The sequence below is a fragment of the Osmerus eperlanus genome, chromosome 4 (genome assembly GCF_963692335.1).
Source record: "Osmerus eperlanus chromosome 4, fOsmEpe2.1, whole genome shotgun sequence".
In the NCBI taxonomy this organism is placed as follows: Eukaryota; Metazoa; Chordata; class Actinopteri; order Osmeriformes; family Osmeridae; genus Osmerus; species Osmerus eperlanus.
In genome coordinates, this window is record NC_085021.1 from 17,369,967 (window position 1) to 17,397,566 (window position 27,600).

Genomic DNA, 27,600 nt, shown 5'->3' on the forward strand with positions numbered 1-27,600 from the left:
TTTAAATGAAGGTCAGAGCGTGACAAGTTTAAATGGAAAGGAAACCAGCCCTCGTACTAAATCTTCTAATCTAAACAATAAAATTAGACTCCATGTTAATTTATATTTATTAAATTAAAATGAAACATTAAACATACATTAAAACATTTGTGTCTAGGTCCAGTCGTTAGATTACGAGACATTTAATTCCTAAATAAATAAAATATATATTTTGCTACATTTATTTGTCCTTCATTTGAATTGGTAGCATGACAACAAAATGTGTGAAATAAAATTCTACAGTAAGGGAAATGGTAGGGCTTCATTGGATAACGGGTGGTGCAAATGTAAATTGGATTGAATAACCTTCTTGTGATACACTGAAGATGTTGAAGTCCATTTGAAGTCAACATTTGAGATTGAAAAAAATCCTAAAAAAGAATGAAAAGAAAATCAATCTATGTTAGCTCAATGATGATACAATTATAAAATAGTTCAGTCCCGAGCAAATTATACTTTCGTAACGAAAATATTAAATGTCAAATATTTCTTTACAAAATGCGGAACTAATTTCTTGGTCGCGAGCTTCCCACGGCCCAAATTCGAGTTGCACTGACAAGGACTGGAGTAAATGGCGCCCGTCAAGAGCAGGGTTAACTGTGGTCAGCCAGTGAAATACCAAAATTGACACGTAGCAGCCTCTCAGTCTGAGCAGGGTCAGCCCTGTGAATGGATGGTGGTCAAATTATAATGTTATATAATGGCGTGAACGAGTTTATTTGAAAGAGTTGTCATTAAAAAGGTACGGTCCAGGGTCGGACATTTAATTTTTTCCCCCACTGGATGATGCTAACTAGTTAGCACTCTGGCTAGTTGTTAGCTTTAATCCTATAATCTCTGTTAGCTTTCTGGCTAGTTGTCAGGGTAGTACAACAATGCCATATTGAAAGTTATTTGACATTGTATACAAAAATATATTTTCCCACGTGCATGTACGGAAGGGCCAGGTACATTTCTATTTTATAACGTAACCGGTGAATTAATCGAAAGGAAGTTGGCTACACTTCTGTGCCACTCTTATTTAACGACCTCCTTAATGAGCTCGATTATCTCGTTTCGGTTTAATCCTACTAGTATTTGTTTTAACGTGGTATTATGCTAAGTTATTATAGTTATGAAATTGGTTTCCATTGCATTAACCTTCAGTCTTGAGGATCAACTACATAATTTTTTTATTTTGTAAACTATATATTGTGTATGGCTGGGTGTCACCCTGCCCCCACCTCTCATACGCTAACATCTGGAGTTGCTGGACGGAGTATCTGCTTGATTGGTCTCACACCTCATTGTGTAACTTACTGTGGCATTGCAAGTCATATCAATCTGACCACATCTTGATTTACTGTCGCAATGCTAGTCAACTATTCTGACCACATAAGGGTCCAAATGTGGTGTGATTGGTTGTTCTTGGGTATAAAATAAATTGTGAAGCATTGTTCTAGGGATTCTTCATCTACTGAGGTCTTCTCCTTAGCTCTGGCTTGTCTTACTCATCCTTCCTCACTTCTGCTTTCTCTCTGATTTACAATAATCATGGTAGAGTAGGTAAGATTTAAAGCTTTAACGTTGTAACATGTATGCCTTGTAATTGATTTCAGTCATTTTCAATGTTATTAAATATCTATTTCATTTAACCTTACTTTAGACCACTCTTGCTATGATGTAACCCACAGAGTCAAATAACTGCAATTCCATTGGTATTGGCATAATTTTGTGTTAATGTTAATACACTTTTCAGTTTACCCATTGTCCTTTAAACATAGGGGAATTTGTTTTGGTTATTTGTCCAAAATATTAAACCCCCTACAATTGTGTTCTGATTTTAGGTCCATGCAAAATAGTCACGTTTTGGAGCACTGCTAGTACTTCTGGTGACCCTGGCAGAGGTATGGCAGAGGGGCAGAAACTCAGCAGGGCAGAGACATATGTAATGGCTGGATTGAATGGACACAACGGGACGAGAAAAGCAGGCTTGAATGACACAGCAGAACACCATACTTCCAACCACAGAATCTCAGGGATGACCCGTGTCACTTCCAGCATGAGAAACAAGTGTGCTGCCTATGTGCTGGCCCTGCGGCCTTGGAGCTTCAGTGCCTCGCTTACCCCGGTGGCACTGGGCAGTGCCCTGGCCTACAAGCTAGATGGCTCTGTTGACTTGGTGATCCTGATGGTGTGTGCTGTGGCTGTGTTAGTAGTGCATGGTGCAGGGAACCTGGTAAACACATACTATGACTTCTCCAAAGGGATTGACCACAAGAAGAGTGATGATAGGACTCTGGTGGATGAAATTCTGGCCCCACAGGATGTAGTCATGTTCGGAGCAGTGCTGTACTCGGTGGGGTGCTTGTGTGCCACCCTGCTGTACTTTCTCTCTACCTTGCGACTGGAGCATCTAGCGCTCATCTACTTTGGAGGGCTCTCCAGCTCTTTCCTTTACACAGGAGGTAGGTCAAATAGTACAGCGTGCATACTGTAATGTAGGCAGAGTACTACTGTCATTTCTGAATTATTACTATACAGTTGATACAGTCACATAATATAGTCGACCAAAACACGTTTCACTTGATGAGTTCTGTTTCTCACAAGGATTGTGCATTATTTATCAATTTGTACCATAAACTCAAGACAAAGACCATATACATGTTTTTGAATTTGTTTATGCCATTGGACATGTTTGTTTGCACTTGTTTGCAGGCATCGGTCTAAAGTATGTGGCCCTCGGAGACATTGTGATCCTGATTACGTTTGGCCCACTGGCGGTCATGTTTGCCCACGCTGTGCAGGTGGGCTACCTGTCGGTCCTGCCACTGGTGTATGCCGTCCCTCTTGCTCTCAACACTGAGGCTATCCTTCACAGCAACAACACTAGAGACATGGACTCCGATAAGCAAGCAGGCATTGTCACACTGGCCATCCTCATTGGCCCCACACTCTCCTACATACTCTACAACCTTCTGCTGTTTGTCCCTTACGTGCTCTTTTGCATTCTGGCCACGCGCTACACCATCAGCATGGCCCTGCCTCTGCTCACTCTGCCCATGGCCTTCCCCCTGGAGAGGCAGTTCCGCAGCCAGTGCTATTCCAAGATTCCACAGAAGACAGCCAAGCTCAATCTCCTAATGGGACTTTTCTATGTCTTTGGGATTATTTTAGCACCTCAAGGCAGTTTACCTTTACTGTGATATATTTATTGTTTGGGAGAGGGGCTGTTTTTGTTTTAATAAAGACTAGTTTATGTATGTCTTTATATGTGTAATGATTTACTAAAGGAGGTTATAAAGGTTTTAATTTATTGTATAATTTATACACTTAAGAGAAATTGAAAACTTAGTTACGATCCTGTAATACTGACATTATAAACAGACGTGTTATTGTTTCAGTATTTCGCACATAATATTTTTGTTGGTTTAAGATGGAGAAGTATTAGTCTCACATTTGTCTGCTTTACATGTGTACCCCATTGGAAGAACCATAGATTGCCATACATTGTTGCTTACTCAGACAGTGATGCCATTAACCAAAATGTCATGTCAACCAAATCATTAATGATCTATAAATGGTACAGTACGCTTTACAAATGTGTGTTAATTGTTGACTTTCTTTGATGAATTGCATAATTTCATTGGATTCAAATTAAACATTTTTGGAAGATAATGGAGGCTACAGTCTATAATTGAGCGATACATCAGTCAAAGACCAAGAAATAACTCTTTGTTAACATGAATAATTCATCGTGTTAACTATTTTCTTTTCAGTGTGGTGAGTGGAAATATTTCAGACGTCGACGACTTGGCCGCTCAAACCGCTTTTACCGATACAACATTTCGTCAAATTGTTTTGAGCCAAAAATAATTCAATCTTGTAGGCGAGAATGGTGTATGTGAACATCATCGTCGGCAGGTGGTACTACGTTACAACAAACGCCGGGTTTCTGAGACGAACGCAACCTATGGTAACGTGAACGTCGTATTGATTAGTTTTTATTGCATATATTATGTAACTGTCAAGGATGACTGAGCACATTTTACCATTTAGAATGTGAAAATAGTTGTTACAATATTTTTGCGCACGTGCGCTTAGTTTCTTGCCACGTCGTTATTATTTGGTGGCTCGAACTCGCTCAATTACACCAAGAACGATATTTATTTGGCAAATAGCAATCCCCCCAAAAATCGTATAGTTAACCAAAATGGTAGGCTTCCACAATGACTAATTTACAAGGAGTAATATTTCCGTTTGTTGCTTCACAGGCTTGATACCACACTGGCGGTGCCAGACAGCAAGTGATCAAGGCATGTCAAGTGACGCACTGCACTGCCTGAATTATGTGGGTGTGTTGCTTGTTGTTGGCTATGAGTGTGTGTGTCGGTCTCGAAGCAAGCTATATTTGCTAGCCTGTTAGCTAACATCAAACACTCCCGCAAGCGAGCGAAACAAAAAGCTGTCAACATGGCCTTGAACGCTTTTTTAGAACTACACCTGGCCACTAATCAAAGACGTTTCGTCTAACGTAAGTACACTATGACAAAAGCTCAGCTAAAAAAACACTTGCTTAGGTTGTTTTCATGTGCTAACGGTAGAGCTAGCTTGATCTGACAGTGTGTTTCAATGCAAGCGCTGCCACTTACACTCGGCTAGCTAGCTACTTGGTTAGCTAGTTTGTAAGTCATAGGCACCATTGCATGCAATATCACTCTAAAAGCGTTGCTCAGTTAACGTTACCAAGCGAGATAATGTATTTAGTCCATTGTAACAGATGCAATCTAAGCAAGCAAAAATATCAAAATGTCAACCGAGTTTAATAAACAGTCGTGATGATTGGCCCTGACCGTGTTTTACTTTAAAACCACGCGGCTCATATCCCTGTCATTTCAGTGGTTAGAGAAGGTGTAGAGGTTTTGACAGTATTTTGTCAATTTAACATGCTTGCGGTCTGTAACCCGATGGCTGAATATTAAATTGTATGATTTATGTGCTTTCTATAAGGTTAATGATCAATGTCTATTAATGCATAACAATTGCTAGATTTTTGTTGTTGACTGGAATAACCACAACATAATGTATTAACATGAACAATTGAATTTAGGGTATTAACGAAAGCTCCAGGTCTATGGACATGTATGGGGGTGACTTGTATTATGGATGTAGTCTAGTAGTACAGTAGAGTTTGATTTAGATTAACTCAAGTCTGTCACCCAAGCTATTCGTCAGTGAGTCTTTAGTCAGTGTGTCTTTAAGAAGTGAAATCAGTTCTAAAACTGCCACCACATTGGCAATGTTTTGTTTAAAAAGGACGTTTCGATGGAGCTCATACAGAAATTCTCAAGGTAGGCTTTGTGTACTGTTTCAGTGTGGGGACTTTGGGGAAATTATTGTATTTTGTATATACAAATCATAGAGTGGGTTTAGCTTATATCCCAATGCTGTCTCTTGTGTACAAGGATTAGAAGCTAACACAGTATTTTATAATTTGTTCTAGACTCAGCTGATGAGTTAATACCACAATTATACCCCCCAAAAAGCTCTTTCAAATATATTCTTGCTGTTGCAGAACGTTTTTGCTCATTATTATTAACTGACATTGTTTTATGATGAGCTGTTTTAAGGACTGTGAGATATGCTTAGTTTTAAATATTGGGATATTCATCATAAAAGCCACATTTTTGGGACCACTTCACCTTTTGGTAGATCATTAGATCAAATGTGGTCCACATACTTGTATTCAACAAAATGAATAGAATAACATACTTTTATCACCTGGGACCCCTGGGTCCCTGCAGCAGAGGAGCTGAGTGAACTGAACGCCTCTCTTCTGTTCCTGAACTTGCTTGTCTGACTCATTGTACAGACAAAACTGTCTTTGTTTTACGAGACAGAGAGCAGACTTCATTACAGAAGTCTGTCTCTTCTGCGGCGGCACGCCACCACCCCTTTCATCCCCCTTTCGTTGGCCAGTCAGCGGCTACGGATATCAGATGCATATGTGTCAGTGGTGTCTTGAGTGCCAGTGTCCATAGTATGCAGTGTGGTTGGTAGTAAAACATACCTCTCACAGTTGTTGCCACATTTAAAGGACTGTTCAAGGCTGAAAGTGTGTACGTGTGCATAGACACATCCTATTTCCTCTGCCTTCCCACTTACACACACACATTCGTACAGCCAACCAGGAATTGAAAATTAGAATCATGGCAGGTGCTCATTCATCAAGTCCCCCTCTTCCCCCGCCCATTTCCTTCTCCTAGAGAGGCACACTCCCGTCTCCAAACACTCCGCCTCTCCCTTTCTCTACCCTGCTCTCATCACCCCTCCCCCTACTCTATATTCCCTGCCCGTCTGTTGACTGTATCCCTGGGGTATGAGGAAGGCAGGCTGTAGAATGTTGTCTTTCTTAACCACATGTTTTGTGTGTGCATGTTGAGCGGAGCATACATACGAGTCCAAATCAGCCTGCATGTATGAGAAAGGCGGTGTGTGTGTGTGTATAGTACTGGTCGACCTGAATGCGCTGCTTATTGGACAACCAGTCTGCCCCCCCTGTCAGCTTCCTCCTCCTCCTCCTCCTCCTTTGATAATCCTTGCTGACACGGCGCACAAAGGACTAAACGCTGGCTGCATCCTTCCTCCAGCAGGGCTCTCTCCACTCTCCCTGCTGCACTCTCCTCCTCTTTCTCCTCCAGCTCTGATTGAATCCACCCTGGCTGTCTTCCTCACTGACGGTAGCAGCACCATGCTGTTGCCGTAACACTGTCCTTCCTGCCTGTGTTGCGTCTCTGGAATACTCGGCTGCCTCTTCCTCCTCCCCCTCTTCCTCCTCCCCCTCTTCCTCCTCATCTGGTCCAGTCTCAGGGCTCCACGGAGCAGGATTCTCGCCTCCAGCCGTACGTTTGGCTTTTTCTTTGCTGGAAAGGGGTTCCAGTTACTGGTGGGACTGGCGCTCTCACTCACCATCTTGCCCAGATCTGAGGAGGGAGCCGAGTCCGCTCCTCCACCAGGTTTTTGTCTCTCTTGCTCGTCGTGCAAAAATCTATTCCAACAGGTAAACCCGTGTCTCAAGCTTTGTATATTTAGCAAGCTGCAATGACATTCCCAGTGACGAGAAAACACTATATGGTATTTCAGACCATTTTTCTCCTGATCCTTTGTTAGACAATGCAGTTCATTTCTTGTGCTCTCACTTTGCCGTTCTCACTTTATTGTTTTGGTTCAAAGGCTCATTGAATATTAATGAGTGTGTTTGTTTTTCGAGTAATTCTCTATTAAATGAAAGACTGTAGCCTAGATGTATACCGCATTTTTTTTTTTTTTATTGGTTTAAAATAAATATTGGATCCTTAGCCCATAATATAATATTCAGGGCACATAGAACAAGAGACCTATGATACATGAGTATCATCAATGAAGCAAGCATTACCATGGCTACGGTATTAACACTGTGCCATGTAGTCCACTGCTGAAAACTATAGTAAAGACAGACATCTGACCACCTTCAGTTGTTGTGTAATAAGTAGGGGATCACACACCGGCACATGTTTGCTAAGACCTACAAATAGAAACTCATTGTTGCTCCCCTCTATTTCTTGTGCTTGAAGGTCTTTATTAGGAACATTGTGTGGCAGAACTCGTTTGTCACACGTTCGTGTAAATAAAGGTTCCAAGACGGATGTTTTGAGCAGAATAGATAAGCTATTCAGGATATCTGTTCTTGTGGAAACATACCTTTTGTTGTAGATAACTTAGTATAAGATTTGAATAAACCTTTTTTTGTGCAATCTATTCAATAGGTTTCAGTCCAGCTCAGTATTGTAGGGGCATTTCTGGGTTCGTCATAATCATGGTCACAAAATGGTTTACAAGGTTTAATAGAGTATCATGGGGGTTTTTCTTTCACACCCTCCCTTTTCCTTTTTTGCGAAACAGGCAAGTTTGTCACAAATAGGGAGTCATGCATGCTCTGTCCTTGAGAAACTCAGATTGTCCAAAAATTGTCACACAAAAAAGACCCCGGTCTCAAAACAAAGAGCAAAGTTCACAGCAAAGCAAATAGTTTGTCAGAAGCTTGTGGAACCGGTTCATTCCCCTATTAGCAGGGTGACAGGTCCATAGGACTCGAGCTCTTAGAGCAAAGATATTGGGTATTCACATTGGCCAGCCTTTGACTTATTAGCACAAGGCTCATGGTGTGCAGCTATACTGGAGTCCAACCATTGAAGATGTTCAGAAATGGACTTAAGATCATAGGGAGTAAGTTCTATTTTGATTTGACTGTTAAATGAACAATTTAATATACACTATCAGTACAGTACACTATCAATATATATCTCAGAGAATAGACTTCACTTCTCTTTATATTTGTTATTATTTCCATTCTTTGGATATTGAGTAGTCCTAAGTCAGTGTTAATGGTGCGCATGTCAAAGTGTATGCAACGTATGCATTCGTATGTGCTTGTGTGAGGGAGCATGCGCCCGCCTGTGTGAGAGGCCCTCAGCAGTGTGGCCAGTCCATCTGTTGTAGGAGGCGGAGAGCGGCTGCTTGTCGCTGTCCTGGCCCTCAGACACATATTGGCAGAGATGGCTCACTGGCAGGTGGCCCGCCCAGGGCTCACCGCACTTCTGGGCCACCCCATGGCCCTGGCCCGCCACCTCTGCTCCAGCCACCGGCGCCCTCTTACCCAGAGCGCACGCTGCCGCAGGCCTCTGGACGGCCCCATTGTCCGACGGACCACTGTCCGTTTCTGTCCTCTTGCTATCAGGCTTTTTCTACTTTATAAGGTGTTATAGATAAATATAATAAAGCGCATTTTATTTATATAAATAAATAAAATGACTAAATGTAATAGATAAGATAAGGCATTGGATTTATGGTCATGGATGTTGACTGTGTTTCCATCTATAACAGTTCTTTGCTTATAGTTTTACAGTTTTTGACCTAAAGGCTTTATTGTGCAGGTCATCATTGTGCTCCTCTGAAGCTGGGATAAGAGCCTGTCGTGTAGGCATTCTCCCATGCTGGGAGTCTACTGAGCTCCTTCTGTTTAATACGTATGAGATCTCAGTATACCCTTGTAGGTCTAACGGAAGTCTAACGGAAGTTCCAGTTGAATTGAAAGCACAAGGCAATTCAGTGGGGGAGCTCCCCTTTGGAGTGGCATGTTCTTCCTTCAATTCTGCTCTGCCAGGATGGGTTTCTAAACCGAGGGATACTAGTTCAGACACAAACACAGATGTTCCACACCTTTTCTATGTGCTGTCTATTCTGAACATGCCTCCTGGTTCCTTGCTTGGGCTGTCTGCTGTCCAAGGGAGGGTGGCGGTCCCTCCGGCCCAATATGTCAACCTCGTTATAGTGGCCGATTGACCGATGCGCTTCTCTCTCGGGAACACGATTGAAATTGGCGAATGTGAGCTAGTTTTTGGCTCCTTGTCATGAGGCCCTGTTATTTATGGAAGCCATGGCAGTTGTAGTTGTTATTTTTGTCATAAGTGAACTGGGCTACATTGGCCAAAGTTCAGCACATTGGTTCTCCAAACACTCACATAGACAAACACAGAGCCCAGCATGGTGGTCAGACCAATATCAAGGAATTTCATTAGAGGGATTTGGAGAACGGGGATTGAAGATTGGTATTTTTCTGTAACTTCTGTCTCATAAATCCACTTGTGCTGTACCCACACTATTGACCATTGAGACCAGGTTGGTTTATATCTAAGCTGTGATTTTGGCATGGAGATTGACAGCATAAGCAGCCTGTTTGTCCCTCTCTGATCCTTAATCCCATATGTTTTAATGCTTAACCAGATGCTTTTAATACCAATATGACACTAATCTCCATAAGAACACTATAATCTCTAACATGCTATGCTCATTTGATTGTTCTGTTATGTCTGGATTTGGATGCATTTATTCCACATGATGCTACAAGATACACTGCAGAATTCAGTTTGCCATTGTTTGAATAATACTTCACCATCCACCGTGGATCATCATCCACCGTGTTGTTTTTGAGTGTGAAGCCTCCTACTGTAGCTAGTGGTGTGAGGTTTTGTAATAGTTGTAGGTTCCCACTGTGTTGGAAATGGCGAGTGTGAAATAGTTTGTGAATTACTGTATTGGCGCTTCAGATGAGATCCTCGGACCTGCTGTGGATTAGCCAACCTAAATTAACCAAAACAATAATTTACCACTTGAATCAGGCGGGCCTACATTGTATGTCTTCCATTAATCTCTACCTCTCTTATTGGGATCACACATGATTGTATACATACACACTACATATTACAAAGGCTTTTGCACAGAAAGCAGCCCAGCCTGTAAATCTACCATAGGGACACAAGCTGACCCTCATTGCTCTCTGATTTATCAGCAGAAAGACTTTCTCCTTTCCCATGACGTTTGACATTTAGTCACCATCTGGTCAAGTTCTGGGTGACTCCATTAAAGGCTATCGGGCTATTATTGTCAGCCCTTACTGAGGGGGACATGCCTATTATTGCGCTGACACATCCCGCCACACGAACAACCACTTCCTGCTTTTGTTCTAGTTTCAAGTGACAGGCAGCATGCATTCTAAATGGCAGAGTCATCAGTCGGCCATGCCTGGCTGTGTGTGTGCTGCTTCTGTGTCAGGTCAAAGCTATAGAGATGAGCAGTGGGGTGTGCAAGTGGGTCGATCATACAGCAACAACCCAAATATGTGTAATCACAGGGCAGATCTTCGTAGTTCATGACATAGGTTGGTCTGTTTCTTCAGTTGTCAGTGAGTAGTTGTCTCAGAAGACTGGGATTGATCCACATACAGTGTCTTTAGCATCACCAGAGAAGGCCGTTGTTTAAGATTAGAACAAAAAAAAAAGTGACCCACCAATATAAATATCTTTCTGTTTCTGTCCCATAGTTACCCCTGATCTGTTCCCGGAGACCCCCCTTGTGACCCCCCTGTCCTCTGGGCGGGCCGGCCCTGCTCCGCCGAGGGCCCGGAGGCGCAGCAGCACTGAGACTGCAGCCAGGGCCCGGCCCTCTGGCTCACCAGCCCCCCCCAGCAGAGGCAGCATGGAGGTGGGTATGCGTGTGGTGCGTGGCTTGGACTGGAAGTGGGGGAACCAGGATGATGGCGAGGGCCACGTTGGCACCGTGGTGGAGATCGGCCGGCAGGGCAGCACCACCACACCGGACAAGACGGTGGTGGTGCAGTGGGACAGCGGCACGCGCACAAACTACCGCACTGGTTACCAGGGCTCCTACGACCTGCTGCTCTACGACAACGCCCAGATTGGTGAGCACATTTCATATGGTTGTTGAGTGGTAGCCCTATCTTACTGTATGTTTTGGATCATTAAGTCATGCATTAATAATGTATATTTAGGCATATTTCTTTATCATGTCTGTGACTCAAGTAAGCCCCCTCAAGCAATAATTCTTTTTTTCAACGTAGCAGAGCAAAGGCCGGCTTTCTCCATTAGCGATACATCTCTATTTTGGAATTGAATAGCACAGACTAATGCAGGATTCATCTGCAGTCTGCTCCATTATGATCAGCATCTTCTGCCTCAGACGCTGAGCCTTAAATTACTGGAGCGAAAGAATAGAAAGGGAGGAGAGTTAAAAAGGGAGAGGGAGAAATCTAGTGTAAAGTAAAAGCATCTGTTTGTCATCTGTTGTTCATGCGTCATTTGCTGTATTTGATCTAATCAAGGAATGAGTCTAAGTAACAGTTTTTCAAGGGAGTTCAACTGAATATTATTTGTTATGCAAGTGTAATTATAGACCTACTGTAGGGTTCCAAAAGTCTGAGACAAGATAATTTACTTGATTTTGTATTTGTTTTGAATGTAGATTCATTAATTACAAATGATAATATCAACTTAACAATTTTATTGAAAAACTTTGAAAAACATACATGAATGGCAGAATATTTTAGGATTCCGAATTGCCCAATTCTGCTTTAGTGATAGCGTGCACTCAAGCTGGCATGGAAAATGCAAAACCTGATTGATGATTTGACAATGTTTTAAAGAGCTTTTTGGGATGTCACTGAATGCTTGGCTTTCAATTCCCCCATGAAATGTTTAATGTGGTCTCAGACCTTTAGGCTGTACTGTATTAATGCCATTTATATTTTGGCGTATTTAGCATAAAATGTATGGACCCTTTGAGCTGAATTTACAGCATTTAAAATTCAAACCAATACCTATAAGTTTTAAGACACGTTTTTGACAAAAACTATTTTGGTTGCAGCCTAACTTGACCCCCCACCTCTCACACTCCCCCAGGTGTACGCCACTCAAACATCATCTGTGACAGCTGCAAGAAGCACGGCATCATGGGTATGCGCTGGAAGTGTAAGGTGTGCTTTGACTACGACCTGTGTACGCAGTGCTACATGAACAACAAGCATGACCTCGGCCATGCCTTCGAGCGCTACGAGACTGCACACTCGCAACCGTGAGTAGAGGACCACATCTGCTGTCATGGGGGTTCTGGGTAGTATCAGAAAACAAACACTGACTCAGCAGTCTTGGATTCACCTTGATTGAAATGTTATCTTAGGAATTTTATCAGGACTATTTACACTATTTCCCCATATTTATCTGCGTAGTAAGCATGGATGCCATGAGGTGATCCCTTCCCTCATCTGCCCTCATCCAGTCTTCTGCATCAGTTCATCAAGCTTCCAACCCTTAAGGGCACTTTCTTAATGTCAACTGGCTGGACTGTGCCTATTTTAACTACATGAGGTACACTGCGTAAAATGGGGCACAGAATTTGCCTGTATTATACCAGTCAAGGGAATCTTTTCTGCTGTGTGTGCTCACTAAGTGTTGAAGGGGGCATCCTCAAGGTTGAAACTTAATGTTTAACATTTTTCTCAAGAGTCACCCATTCATGAAGCTCTTTATGTTGTGAAAGTAGTCTTCCCAGTAATATTGCAATTAATAATTGGAATATAGTAGAAGTCACACAGTAATATGGTACATTTGTTTTGTTAAACCCATCCCTTTTATCTTCTTATCATAATTGCTATAGTCTCCTCAAGTGAGTTGGAAGCCTATTAGGTTGAAAGATGGAGAAGAAAGAGCAACACAACTAATCTTTTCTGGCTGTCTATACCATATATATATATTGCTATAGTATAGACTATATAGACCATATATATATATCTCAAGTGAGTTGGAAGCCTATTAGGTTGAAAGATGGAGAAGAAAGAGCAACACAACTAATCTTTTCTGGCTGTCTATACCATATATATATATTGCTATAGTATAGACTATATAGACCATATATATATATATATATATATATATATATATGGTATAGACAGCCAGAAAATATTAGTTGTGTTGCTCTTTCTTCTCCATCTTTCAACCTAATAGGCTTCCAACTCACTTGAGGAGACTATAGCAATTATGATAAGAAGATAAAAGGGATGGGTTTAACAAAACAAATGTACCATATTATATATATATATATAAGCTAGATGTCTCGTCCGCGTTGCCAGCCAACGGAGTCGAACGTCCGCACATGGCGGCCATATTGCTACAGTCAACTCTCACCCATAACATTGTGTTGGTGCTACATGTACTTTTTAAATGACCATAACTTGCTCAATTTTCAACCGATTTTGAAACGGTTTGGTTTGTTATCAACGTCAGAGATGTCGTTATGCCACTGCATACTTATGAATAATTTTTTTGTATCATAAGTGTAGAAAAACCATTTAAGTCAAGTAGGTTTTCTGGTCTCCTGCCATGTAGATATGAAATTCAGTTGGCCTATTTTTCTAAGCGGTGGCCTTTGTTAAAGTTCTGACACTTGACATTGTGTTTCTCTGACCTCGTCCCCTACCTCGGGTTTCTCTTTTCCACTATTGATTTCTCATCGAGACTGAATGTTGTTTGGCTCAGCAGTGTCCTTCTTTAAACCAGAGTGTTTGGATAGGACAAACACCTCAGTGTAAGTCCTTCAGACAGGCCTGAGAATGGATCACATCCCTTTTTCTAGGAGCTTTTTCAAACCAAGGCCAGAGCATTCTCTCGTTCTGGCTCATTTATCATGAGCCATTCCATTATAATGGAAAAAGGCTGTTCTGAAATACGAGTGATGGTTTTAATCAGTTTTTAGCGAATCATTTCAGTTTTTAATTGTCGCCTGCACTAATTATAATCTTGTTTTGCTTTAATTAACAAGTAATTATGTGAGACATCTAAACTTTTCTCCTTTCATCAACATCTGAAATATAAACAAACTACAAATGTTGTGACTGATAAGTCAAGGAGTGACTAACAGTGAGTCTAAACTGTCTTTTTTAATCTTATGTTTACCAAGGTTGTTTCTAGTCCTCTCAACTTCACCAAATACCAGCCAAGATGATAAAATACACAATAGAAAGTGTAATTTGAGTGATCATCTTAACAATGAAAAGATCTACAATCACCTAGGTTTTAAACAACAACTGAATCAAACTCAACTTTGGTACTCCCAAATCATAACAGATTAGCAAAGTAAGGGGGGAAAAAAGGGTTTAAAGTAGGTCTCTGGACTCTGAATAGAACGTTGTCAGCCTCATTATGAAGCGTGAGATGTAACCCAGGGAGACATCTTGATCATGAATGGATATATTTTGGTCTAAAGTGGCATAAGAGCCTGTGACTCATCTGAAGTCAGCCCGCAAGCACTGATGTGAATGGACCCTTCAGACATCTGTGGCCTTGTGAAGAGGACACATGAGGAATGGAGTGTTAGACGGATGAAGAAGAAAGAAGAAAAAAAAAGCACTGTTCACTCTTATGCAACCATCGTTCTGGATGAGGGGTGTTAAACTATTTGTTGTATCCAAGACGGTTAATCCACAAGCACATTGTCTTTGAGACATAAGTCGTAGACTTCCGCAATGCAAACAACAGACAATTGGATATGTGTTTCACTTCTCTTCAGGCTAATTGAGTATAAAAAAAGTTAATGTAGTGAAAGCCACAGAATGTTATTACTCTCAATCTTAACCTCACTTGCAGTTGATCTCTAAACCACTTATGGTATGTTGTGAAAAGTCTGAAGAACTACACATTCTTTCACTTTTCTTTGTCAAGACAACATCATGGAACATACACAAATGAAATCTAGCTTGACATCAATGTTTTAACCCTTCTTCATACCATAGCTCATTTATTATTTATTAGTTTGCCTATGAGCATTTTGCTATATCAGTTCATGCTCACCACATGCCATCCATACCTCTAAAGATTACATTCATGTTTCGGATTTATCTGGATCATGTTTAACCGAAATCACTTTTTCAACAGACACAGACAAAAGACTACTGGTATCTCTTATAGCATCTATTACACACACACACACGAGAGTTATAAGAAATTTTGGTTTTCATTGGGGGCTAGCACTGGAGTGGGAAAGGGCATAAACATCATGAAAGTAGCACTGCACTTCCTGCTTTGGGTTTGGTGGATTTAACACAAAGCCAGTCTCTATCTCAAAAGCTGAAAATTCTAATGTCATTCAAAGCTCCTCTGCCTTGTCAGATAGATTTAAGAACACACAGATGTTATAATGTCCCCCAACTAGGGGAGTTGAATTTGGTCAACTTCCTTCCCGAGAACGGCTAGTGTTATGGTGGCGAAAGGATTTGGCCCTTTTCAGCGTGGTGTAGCCAAGTAAGTGGCTGTGGGCTGAAAGAGTGTTAGCAGGATAGGCTAAAGCCAACAACGATTTCACTTAGACGTTGGTTGGGGGTTGGGTCTTTGAGTAGAGCTGAACTAGCAGTGTGGAAGAACTGTATTGTAATGAACAGAATTACTAAATGGATTAAGGTATTAGCATTTTCATGTTCGCAGATTAGCACGTTAGCGTGTACCCACACTGCAAATGTGTGGTTACTGCACCTTATTGTTTATTTACTTTAGGGTTTGAAAAGTGCTCTGTCACTTTGGATATTAAAATAGCAAATTAATTCTGTCTGGGGTGGAGTTTCATATGATCGAAATGACATTATTGTTAATTTTGTTTGAGGTTTATTATAGTAACTGCCATATTGTGACGTGTGTAACTAATTACTTGTTGACAATGTGCAGTGCAGCATATGGATGTCCATATGTTCAGTGAAAGGATAAAAGCAACAGCAACTTCCCTGTTGGTTAATCGGCTCGTGAGAGCACACACACATTGATACAGACAGTGTCTCCCACATAGACTTATTGTAATCCTTGTTCTGCACATCATGCATTTCAGCACAGCCTCCTCACTCTTCACACACAAGGAGGCAAACACACCTCCTTGTGTGCCTCATTTGCCCCAAAGGAAATCTTGTCTCTGTCTCTCTCCTTATCTTTATAGTTATTTACAATTCTGACCAAGTCACCATAACAAGAGCTGAGTAAGAGCAGTTTGCAGACAGTTTCTACCCTGGGTATCATGGGATAATTTAGCTGGCAAGGAAACGTACTGTAGCATCTCCAGATGTCACATATCACGTAAGTGACAGGTAACTGTGGCCTAACAAGTGCTGTAGTAATTTTTGTATGTCACTCAGTTACCAAGCATCTGATTTCCCAACAACTAAAAAAACTCACTGGTGCTACCAATGACAATTATGTTGTGTTAGTGGATAAAGAAAGTTGGAATTTCCCTGGTTTATCCCTCGTCACATGTAAATCATTCTCAGTAAACAGCTAGTAGGTCAAATGTACTGGTTGTGTTTTGATATGAACACACACCAGCTTTCGTTAGGCCTCTGTTGTTGAGTTCAAAAGCTTACTCCTTTTTCCAGACTCTCCCTCTCTGTTACTCTTGACAATATGTCAGCAGGTACTGACCTTGACCTGATTGGACATGAGAGGGGGGGGGATTATTCGTCTACATCCCTTGAAGGATTGCTGCTCTCACTCAAGGTAGCTTATTTAAGTAATGACTGAGAAACGTATCAACAAAGTCCCTTCCCTTCCCCTCAAGGACACACATTTCTGACAGGATCTTGATTGATTAGACTTGATTGTCTTTTAACATTAATGGGTTTTGAGTTGTTTGTTTGGATCACCAGCCGTGACATATTGTTGTCAGACTAACAAAGTTACTTATTGATCACTCTGAGCATCTTCCTAATCTACCCATTCACTAAAATGAATCCCAGCCTAATTCAGCTAAATCACTACATCTACCATGTACAGATTTTTTTTTTTAAAGCATTTTGCAGGGTTGAATCCCCTCCACTAGCAATTAGACTATAATGCCTTGTCTTGTCGTATGTATTGTAGATTAAAATATATGCCGGTCTCCTCAGAGGGCCTCTGAACACAAGCTTAAGGAGCCATATGTTGTGTGTCTGTGTTGACGTGAGTGTACTCCTGGCACACGTACTCACACACACACACACTTAGCTTTGCTCTCTGGCAGCCTGCTTCCTGATTGCCTGCTGTCTAGGGATTAGGCCCACAGCTCTGGTTTTAGCCACATGCACCTAACCCTCAGCACAGTTCAGCCAACACTGAGATATACGTCAGTCTACATTAAGCTACTCGGAAGCAAAGGTGCTGCCTTCTTCCTGGTATCTCTCAAGCAGAATGAGGTGAACGATACATAACCTGACTATTGCGCTGAAATCCCTCTTGTTCTTGGTGCGTATGGACTACAAACCTGTTGTCCTACCCATGGGATGTAGACATGTAGGAAAGGTGAAACCTCTCTATATCCCTGTGGAGGACTGCCCATAGGAGGCCTCTTTTTGTTTTGAACACAGTGGATTTGTAAAAAGTCTTGCTAAAAGTATACGATAGAAATGAAAGCTGGATGCTGAACCTGTCAAGAAAGTATGGGAATAGGCAGTTCTTTTGCACCGAGATCTGACCAAATTTTTACCATAAGGTACGTCTCCAAGGTTTTCGGTCTTTCTATCTGAAGTAACTCTGAGCTTAAGTGTTTAAAATAGACTTTTGACAGCCATTTTTCACTAGAATGTATCTACTGTTAAGTGGCTATGTGGTATTTTAGGAATGTGTTTTTAATTTAACGTGGCTTAAGTCTTTTTAAGCAAGTTCATTCATAAACAAAGACGATTTCTTGATTCAGACAAGCAATTTAGCAATCTCCCTTTTGCAAAAACCACATAGTATCCTTCCCTTTGTCTTCCAAACATTTCCACTGGTGTGTTCTGTTTTGTCTTTAAAGATGTCCCCCTTTTATTTGTATATATGTTTTTTTTACGATTACACTGTAGGACTCTGCGTGCCTCTAAGCTAGAGCTGTTAAAGGTGGCATGTCTGGTTTGTCTGTGCAACTTAGTGGGTGTATTATATAGACCAGACGGTTGGCTTACTTATAGAACACAGCGTCAGGTGTTCTTGTTATCCAACACGTTTCCAAGCAATGGGATATAGAAAAGACCCATCAGTCTTTTAAATGTTCCGGGAGATTACGTTTGAACTGAAGATTTCCAGCTCTGAGTTCTATAGCAGTGCTGTTCCAGCGCAGAATTTCATGGAGAATGTGGTTTTTGTACTTCTGGTCTTCACAGAGTGAGCTTGGCACCGAGGCAGAACCTCCCACGCATCATCCTCAGAGGAATCTTCCAAGGCGTGAAAGTAGTTCGTGGACCGGACTGGGATTGGGGCAGCCAAGACGGTGAGTGAGGGTAGCAAATGAACAGCCTTCACTCGTACTAACCAGGTCCTACCCGGCCAGCTATGGCTGCATGCCTGTTGACATTCTTTCACGTGGAAGTGTGTCTACAAGTGTTTTTTCCTCTGTCCAGTAACCTCATCCCCAAACATCATGTCTTTTTCAATTTACTAAACTCAAACAGTGTAGTCATTCGTTTTAAGTAACAATTAGGTTTTATATGCCTATTATTTAAAGCCAAAGCCACTTGAATTTGTTACACAGATGCTCTTTAAGAGATGTGTTCACATCAAGTTTATTCATGATTTAGGTCATTGTTTGTTTTCTTTTTTGATCTTTTTCCCAGTATGTGTGCTTGAATACACAAAGTAGTCTCATGAACTCTAATTATAGCATGTGTTGTAACTATGGGGAAGTAAAATGGTCTTTGGAGTTATTTGCTGTTCTGAGATGGGGTGTTGTTGGCGTCAGTGCCATGGGCTTCCGTGGATTCACATAACATTGTACATTGAGAGTCAAGGGAATTTGGCTCACAAGTCCCTATCCAACCCCTTTAGAGACCGCAGAGGTTTGTATACTTAGTACTTAATCAAAAATGTTGTTGTACTTTCTTAAGATTGTCATTGGCCCGAATATACAATGAATTAAAAACTGCCATTTTGGTCAGTTAAAGTGAAGAGATGCTGTCAAGGTTACTGTCAAAACCCCCTTCAACTTTTTTGACGGCAGACTGGGAGAAATTCAGCTTGTCATTGTTATGTAGCTGTGTTGGGCTGCGTTCTCTCTTTTGGTTTAGCTTTGGGACTGACATTGGCTCCCTTCTGTGCTAGAGTACTGGTCGAATGAGTCAAAATGTCCTTTTGGTGTCTTTGAAAGCAAACCCCAAGGGTCTAGCTTAGTCAGTCATCAGTTTTGAATGGTGCATGTGGTCCTTTTCATAAGGACAGCTGATTTGATGCATGCTCTCAGGCATTGAGGTTACCTGTCCAACTGTTGGAATATTCTAGAGAGGTTAACCGTGCCATTGTCCGTTTGTGTGGAAATGTAAAAAGAACATTCTGAAAACGTGTAGAATACATGACTACTTTACTCTGAACTATACTATACTACTGGGAGGATATGATGACTTCATATTGAATGTGTTAAATCACCTTGTGTCATAGGGTCTTGCCTTTCTCGCACACTTGCATGTTTCGGTTTTACATTTGTCCTATTTCCCCTAAATGTTTCTCTCATACAGATACATTATGTGCATCTTGTGGTGTATGAAATGTGGATTGGCCATTTTCTTTCATGTGTTTCTTTATCCTATTAACACAATATTTTGGATTTTTCAATAGAAATTCCTGTGTCTGACTGCATGCAACCAAAGCCCCCACAACATCCCATAATATTCCTATGGTGTTGGATGATCCGTCTTCATTTTGTCTGTTCCTCTTGAGACTTTTCCCAAGTAGCTCATTTTCTTGCTCTCTTACTCTCTCCAAAACTCCTACACCGTTGCCCTCTCCTGCTTGTGTGTGTGTGTGTGTGTGTGTGTGTGTGTGTGGTGTCTGCCTGCCTGTGTGTGTGTGTGTGTGTGTGTGTGTGTGTGGTGTCTGCCTGCCTGTGTGTGTGTGTGTGTGTGTGTGTGTGTGTGTGTGTGTGTGTGTGTGTGTGTGTGTGTGTGTGTGTGTGTGGTGTCTGCCTGCCTGTGTGTGTGTGTGTGTGTGTGTGTGTGTGTGTGTGTGTGGTGTCTGCCTGCCTGTGTGTGTGTGTGCGTGCAGGAGGGGAAGGCAAGGTTGGGAAGGTAGTGGACATTCGTGGCTGGGACACAGAGTCTGGCCGAAGTGTGGCCAGTGTCACATGGTCCAATGGCACCACTAATGTCTACAGAATGGGTCACAAAGGCAAGGTGGACCTCAAATACGTATCAGACGTACAGGGAGGCTTCTACTACAAAGACCACCTTCCAAAGCTAGGTAAGCTACTTAAAACCCGGTTGATCATAAGCTACAGTGGCTGAGAATAGTGTGCCTTGTTGATCAGCATTAAGGCTATGAAAGAGCATGTATTGTAGACGTGTCTGTTCATGCCAACAGCATGACTTCTGTCATGTGTGTGTGATTCAGGAGAGCATGCTGAGCTGCAGAGGCAGGAGAGTGCAGACAGCCACAACTTCCAGCAGGGAGACAAGGTGAAGTGTCTCCTTGAGGTGGACATCCTCAGGCAGATGCAGGAGGGACATGGAGGTTGGAACCCTAAAATGGCTGAGGTACAGCACTGATGCCTACCAAACCAACGTGCTTCTCTCGCTACACTCACCCTGTCAGAAAGAGGCTGCTGCTGTCTTTCTATACTCCTAAAAAGAGCTGAAGACAGAATTTCTGACCTTGTATCTACTGGTGGATTTCAGTCTAGTTTACGTGACTTCCACTGCACTAGCCACACGTGTTCAATGTAGAGCGGTTTACTGAGCTGCCTACCGTTTTGTAAATCTCCCTACACATATTTACCCCTAGCACCGTATTCTGGTGGAACCTGGCAGAGCGAGATCAGGCCGAACATGTTGGTGTCAAATCAATGCTGCTGTTTAAGTAGCAAGGTCACGTCTGAATGTGGCGTGTGTTTGCAGTACATCTGCAGGATCGGGACGGTCCACAGGATAACGGATCGGGGGGATGTCAGAGTTCAGTACAGCAACAACATTCGCTGGACTTTCCACCCTGGGGCCCTCACTAAGGTAAACTGAATCAAGTTTATCAAGTCGAAATACTACATACTAATCTGTGATGAAAATGACTAACAATATTATTGAGCGTTAGGATATGTCGGGAGTCAGTTGGCTGAGCGGTGAGGGAGTCGGGCTAGTAATCCGAAGGTTGCCAGTTCGATTCCCGGTCATGCCAACTGACGTTGTGTCCTTGGGCAAGGCACTTCACCCTACTTGCCTCGGGGGAATTTCCCTGTACTTACTGTAAGTCGCTCTGGATAAGAGCGTCTGCTAAATGACTAAATGTAAATGTAAATATGTGCAAAGAGGATAAATGGGGAGAGAAGCTAGCATTTCAGATTATCATTAGCATGGCTGTGAGATATTCAGCACTACAGGGAGGTGGCTGAGTGGTTAGGGAATCGGGCTAGTAATCAGAAGGTTGCCGGTTTGATTCCCAGCCATGCCAAGTGATGTTGTGTCCTTGGTTAAGGCACTTCACCCTACTTGTCTCAGGGGAATGTCCCTGTACCCACTGTAAGTCGCTCTGGATAAGAGCGTCTGCTAAATGACTAAATGTACAGGGATCACATTTTCTTCTGTTTTTCATAGGTGAATACTTTTGGTGTTGGAGAGCTGGTGCGGGTGCTGGAGGATATGGACAACGTAAAAAGACTTCAGGCCGGCCACGGAGAGTGGACTGATAGCATGGCACCTGTATGTTCATCTAGCCTAATATTCAAACTCGTGTAGCCTTCTGCTTATGCTGTAACCTGACACTAGAATCTTTACCCTGGCGCTAACTACGCAACTATTTTTAGCTTGGCGTTGACATTTGCAACCTTTATCCTGGCATTACCCATCTTTTAATCTGGTGCAACCTTTTGTAACCTGGGGTTGTCCTGTACCCTTGCACCAACTTTTCTCAGAGTTTAATTTGCTGTTGCTTCCATGAAACGTCCTATAACATCCTGTAATTTAGAGGGAACATCCCACGTATTTGGGAACCACCTTTCTGTTGTAGGGGGTTAAATATTGGGCAAACAACCAAACTAATTCCCCTATGGTTTAAAGGAAGATGGGAAACTGAACAGTGTATTAGCATGAACCAAATAATGCCAATAACAATGGAATTACAATTATTTGACTCTATGGGTTAAATCAGAGCAAGAATGGTCAAAGTAAGGTTAAATGAAATAAACATTTAATAACATTGCAAATGAAGGAAATCAATTACAAGGCAAACATGTTACAAAATGAAGGTTAACTCTTACCTACACTACCATGATTATTGTAAACCAGAGATAGAAAGCAAGATGTGAGGAAGGAGTAGGGGACAGTAGGTCAAGCCAGAGCTGAGGAGAAGGTCTCAGGAGATCAAGAATCCGCAGAACAATGCTTCGCAATTCCCTTTATACACAAGAACAACCAATCGGACCACGTCTGGACCCTTACTTATCAACATATGACTAGCAATGCTACAGTAAGTTACACAGTGGGGTGTGAGAGCCATCAAGTCGAGACCCCGTCCAGCAACTCCAGGTTTGAGCATATGAGAGGTGGGGGCAGGATGACACCCAGCCTCACAACGTCACCCCACTGTTAAACCTCAGCTGGCAGACGGCCTCCTAAATTGTAGAGAGACAGTCAGTGGAAAATGCCCTCTGTGCCTCTGGGACTAATCAAGCTTAGTGCTTCTTCCTTGACAGTGCACTGATTATTTATCTATAAATAAAGGCCTGGATCATTTCTTTGAGAGTGTCTTGAATAGCTGTCGAGAGAGTACAAATGTTTAGGCATGTTTGAAGTTAGTTGGGAAAATTATTTCACATGCTTTTCAACTATCAATACCAATATAATATTTGTTCTTTTTCTTTTTTATTAACCCTCTATGTCTTCTCTCCTGTGTCCTGCTCAAGGCTCTAGGCCAGGTTGGCAAGGTGCTGAAGGTTTATGCGGATGGGGACCTCCGAGTGGCCTTCGGAGGCCAGACCTGGACCTTTAACCCCGCGTGCCTCTCGGCCCAGTCCCTGGAGGTGGACGCTAACCTCATGACGGCCGAGAACCCCATCGAATCCGGAAGTAAGGACCAAACCCAGGAAGAGGGGGCCTCTCTGTCCAGCCACACTCATCCACCCAGCTGTGCTTTGTCTCCTCCTCGTTTGCCCACACCCCCTCTCCCTCTTTCTTTCTTTCCACCATCAATTCTTCTTCTATTACGGGGCTCTCGCTGCTTGACATGCATGCAGGCTAGTGGCTGTCGCATTGATGGTCCCCCATGATGCTGTTTCTCTGTTCCCGTTTCAGTCTGGCACGCACGAGGATGGTGTGTTTTGTATTTGGTCTGTGCACCTTTTCCCATGCGGTTTGTCCAGGATACTGGATGGGGATTCGCAGAGGCTGTCCGAGGAGCAGACCTGTGTTCATGTGGCAGTGTGTTGGAAGTGGGGGGGTTCTCTGGCACGGCCGTGCGTGTCCTGACTCTGAACTCTTCATGTGGTCTGCATGGGTGTGGAGGTGTTTTGTCTCATTCCAATGGCTGTTTCATTTACTTGACAACCTCCCTCTGCTCCGCTTTGTTCCATGTGTGTGGTCTCTGAAGGAACAGGGGTTTTGCAACAGAAACCACTCTATGAACTCCATATGGGGGGGTCCATCACTCAAGTGTCCCTCTTTTCCTTCCCCCTCTCTCGGTCTCTTCCTCGATCTGTCCCTGTGCAGACACTGTCATCTCAGTCCTGGAGAAGCTGCTGTCCCAGTCCACGGAGCAGGACAACCCCAGCCGGCTGGTCATCGAGGCGGCACACGGTAGTGCGAACAAAGTCAGGGAGCTGGTCCAGAAATACCCCGACAAGGTGGGTTGGCGATGCCTCTGAAGGAACCGGTGCATATCACACAGTCAAGCCAGAGCAGGCTTTGTTTTTTTATGGGTGGTGTCAAGGTGTCAAAGCTGTTTGTCCTCCAGGTGGATATCAAGAACCAAGGGAAGACGGCCCTGCAGGTGGCCGCCCACCAGGGCCACATGGAGGTGGTGAAGGCTCTGCTCCAGGCCAACAGCTCCATCGAGGTGAAGGATGAAGATGGAGACACTGCCCTGCACTACACGGCATTCGGGTAAGAGGACTCGCACGCACCGGAGACACGCCATGTAAGCTGAGATTAGCGGCCGTGTGCACACACTTTGTTTTGTACACACACACAAACAACCTTGGATGAGTTTACCCTGTCACACACAGACACACACCTTTGTCAGATGTGGGCTTATGACCATCATCCGTAATCCATTAGTCACATCCCTCCCTCTGCACGAGGTGCCATCTTTGAGAAAATGAGCGTGCAGCTGACTTGGTGGGGATCTCACACAGCACTCTGACTCAGCACCCTTCTAGATGTAGTAAACCATTGCTAGGGAGCAGCACATCTGTTGACGTTATGCAAACATCTCTCTCTCTCGCTCGCTCTCTCTCTCTCTCTCTCGGTGGCCGGGCAGGAACCAGGCGGAGATTGCGCGGCTGCTGCTGAGCAAGGGGGCCAATGTCAACCTGCTGAACAACTCCATGTGCACGGCCCTGCACATCGCCGTGAACAAGGGCTTCACTGACGTGGTGCGCGTGCTGACGGAACACTCGGCCGACGTCAACCTCCAGGTGAGGCTCAGCGCGGCCCCTCGCCCTCCGGGCCGAGCAGAGGAACACTGTGTCCCGGGATGACCCCTTAAGCCCCTGCCCACTGTCAAATGTTGGGGAACTAAGCAGGATTGGCAGGTGTTAGCTGTGTGACAACAGCTCCCTCCTCCCTCCTCATTGGCTGCTGGGAATTTCCATGTCATGCACATGTCCTGCAGACGTGTGCACTCAGCAGTCTTCCATAACACCCAGTCACTCACACTTGTCATCCATACAGCTCACCTTCACTGCTTATTCACACACATGCTCACTGCCCTGTTCTCACATACAACTCTCTCTCACACACACACACAGCAGCGACACAACACACATTTTTCCCCCGCACTAGTTTTTTTTTTTCATTTTTTTTTCATGCTCAGTTGAGTCCAGTTCTGTGGCTCATTAATACAATTTAGGCTGGACTGTAAACCTCTGCCGGGGCTTCCTTCAAATCGCAGTGCAATATGCCCCCTAACTGCGCTCTGGGTCTGAGGGTGAGAGGTGCATGAGTAGCATGCATGCTCTGCTCAGTGGAATGGCTGGGAGAGGGGTAAAGCTAATTCACACACACGTACACACAAACAGACTCAAAACAGAATTGCAATGGTACAGAGTCCTAAGATCAGTTGTATGTAGGTTTCTCTCCTGTTTTTGGTCAGTGACTAGCATGTCCCATTGTCCCCTTTTCACCCCAGGATTCGTACGGTGACACACCGCTTCACGACGCCATCGCCAAAGACTTCCGGAACATCATTGAGATTCTGGTGGTGGTCCCCAGCGTTGACTTCACCCAGCAGAATAACCGAGGCTTCAACCTGCTGCACCACGCTGCTCTCAAAGGCAACAAGCTGTGAGTCCTCTACTACACAACCGTACTAAACTACAGCACTACACACCTTGCTACACTGCATCTATACTACACACTACACCGTGTGTGCGTGCGTGCGCGCGTGTGTGTGTTTCCCTGGGTGCCAGGCTGAATGCGTGTGGCTCTTTCGCACTGAACATGGTGAGATAGGAGGCTCCCACACAGCTTCTGCTGTCCCTCCTCCCTCCTCCCTCCCCCCTCTCCTCCTCCCTCCTCCCTCCCCCCTCTCCTCCTCCCTCCTCCCTCTCCTCCCTCCCCCCTCCCCTCTCTGGCCGGCTGATAAGGGACAGAACGCCTGAGAAGTCCCACACATTCCCTCACACTATCGGACCTTTCTACCTGACTGAGCCCTATCTGTTCAGTGACTTATTTATGCTGGGCATATCCATTAGGGGTGGATACAGTGCAGTGGTGGGTGGGTAGGTACAGTGTGCTGTAAGGTAGGTATGTAGATACTATTGGTAGGACTGTAGGTTGGTAGGTATGTAGATACTATTGGTAGGTACTGTAGGTAGGTATGTTGATACTATTGGTAGGTACTGTAGGTAGGTATGTTGATACTGTTGGTAGGTACTGTAGGTAGGTATGTAGATACTATTGGTAGGTACTGTAGGTAGGTATGTTGATACTGTTGGTAGGTACTGTAGGTAGGTATGTTGATACTATTGGTAGGTACTGTAGGTAGGTATGTTGATACTGTTGGTAGGTACTGTAGGTAGGTATGTAGATACTGTTGGTAGGTACTGTAGGTAGGTATGTAGATACTATTGGTAGGTACTGTAGGTAGGTATGTTGATACTGTTGGTAGGTACTGTAGGTAGGTATGTTGATACTATTGGTAGGTACTGTAGGTAGGTATGTTGATACTGTTGGTAGGTACTGTAGGTAGGTATGTAGATACTGTTGGTAGGTACTGTAGGTAGGTATGTAGATACTGTTGGTAGGTACTGTAGGTAGGTATGTAGATACTGTTGGTAGGTACTGTAGGTAGGTAGGATTCATCAGTGTCCTCCTCACCAGAGCTGGTGCTAGCCTAAGATGCACAGTCGAAAGAGCCGTATTTTCACTTGACAGTCGAGACATCAAGGCTGAAAGAGATGGTGTGACTGTCAGTCTTCAGACTGGCTGCTGTTGAGCTTGTGCACTAAGGGATGTGACACATTGTACAGACAGGAAAATGCACCCCTAGGATAGAAATATTTGAGCAAGGGCTGTATAAACTCTCTTAGGTAACAAAGTGCTCAGCAGATAGATACAGTCAGGTCCATAAATATTTGGACATTGACACAATTTTCATCATTTTGACTCTGTATACCACCACAATGGATTTGAAATGAAACATTTACATTTACATTTAGGCATTTAGCAGACACTCTTATCCAGAGCGACTTACAGTAAGTACAGGGACATTCCCCCGAGGCAAGTAGGGTGAAGTGCCTTTCCCAAGAACACAACGTCATTTGACACGGCTGGGAATTGAACCAGCGCCCTTCAGATTACTAACCCGACTCCCTAACCGCTCAGCCATCTGATCCCCCTTGAAACAATCAAGATGTGCTTTAAGTGCAGACTTTCAGCTTTAATTTCAGGGTATTTACATCCAAATCAGGTGAACTGTGTAGGAATTACAACACATTTTATATGTGGCCCCCCCCTTTTTAAGGGACCAAAAATTATTGGACAAACTAACATAATCATAAATCTAATTGTCACTT

At 43.3% G+C, this 27,600-nt stretch overlaps 2 protein-coding genes across 6 annotated transcripts in view; both read left to right on the top strand.

Moving 5' to 3' along the window:
* The first annotated feature begins 575 nt into the window (after positions 1–575).
* Positions 576–3,696, top strand: ubiad1 (UbiA prenyltransferase domain containing 1). 2 transcript variants are annotated; one of them, XM_062459752.1, is made up of 3 exons: positions 576–781; positions 1,866–2,486; positions 2,737–3,696. In XM_062459752.1, the coding sequence occupies exons 2-3, from the start codon at positions 1,928–1,930 to the stop codon at positions 3,222–3,224; spliced, it is 1,047 nt and encodes a 348-aa protein (XP_062315736.1). In that variant the 5' UTR covers positions 576–781; positions 1,866–1,927; the 3' UTR covers positions 3,225–3,696. The 2 variants fall into 2 exon arrangements, with proteins under 2 accessions (XP_062315736.1, XP_062315737.1); XM_062459753.1 differs by lacking the exon at positions 576–781 and adding an exon at positions 841–1,584.
* A 687-nt stretch (positions 3,697–4,383) lies between these two features.
* mib2 (MIB E3 ubiquitin protein ligase 2) overlaps positions 4,384–27,600 on the top strand; it is a 32,374-nt gene continuing 9,157 nt past the window's right edge. The window contains exons 1-13 of one of the 4 annotated variants that reach the window (XM_062459755.1): positions 4,384–4,552; positions 10,937–11,314; positions 12,312–12,483; positions 18,557–18,663; positions 20,427–20,621; positions 20,772–20,914; positions 21,275–21,382; positions 21,965–22,069; positions 23,272–23,434; positions 24,074–24,207; positions 24,318–24,466; positions 24,843–24,999; positions 25,713–25,867. In XM_062459755.1, the coding sequence (XP_062315739.1) occupies positions 11,092–11,314; positions 12,312–12,483; positions 18,557–18,663; positions 20,427–20,621; positions 20,772–20,914; positions 21,275–21,382; positions 21,965–22,069; positions 23,272–23,434; positions 24,074–24,207; positions 24,318–24,466; positions 24,843–24,999; positions 25,713–25,867 (1,811 nt within the window). In that variant the 5' untranslated portion in view covers positions 4,384–4,552; positions 10,937–11,091. Of the gene's footprint in view, positions 4,553–6,638; positions 7,079–8,079; positions 8,284–10,936; positions 11,315–12,311; positions 12,484–17,537; positions 17,908–18,556; positions 18,664–20,426; positions 20,622–20,771; positions 20,915–21,274; positions 21,383–21,964; positions 22,070–23,271; positions 23,435–24,073; positions 24,208–24,317; positions 24,467–24,842; positions 25,000–25,712; positions 25,868–27,600 lie in introns of those variants that run through there. The other 3 variants (XM_062459756.1, XM_062459754.1, XM_062459757.1) reach the window with 3 other exon arrangements.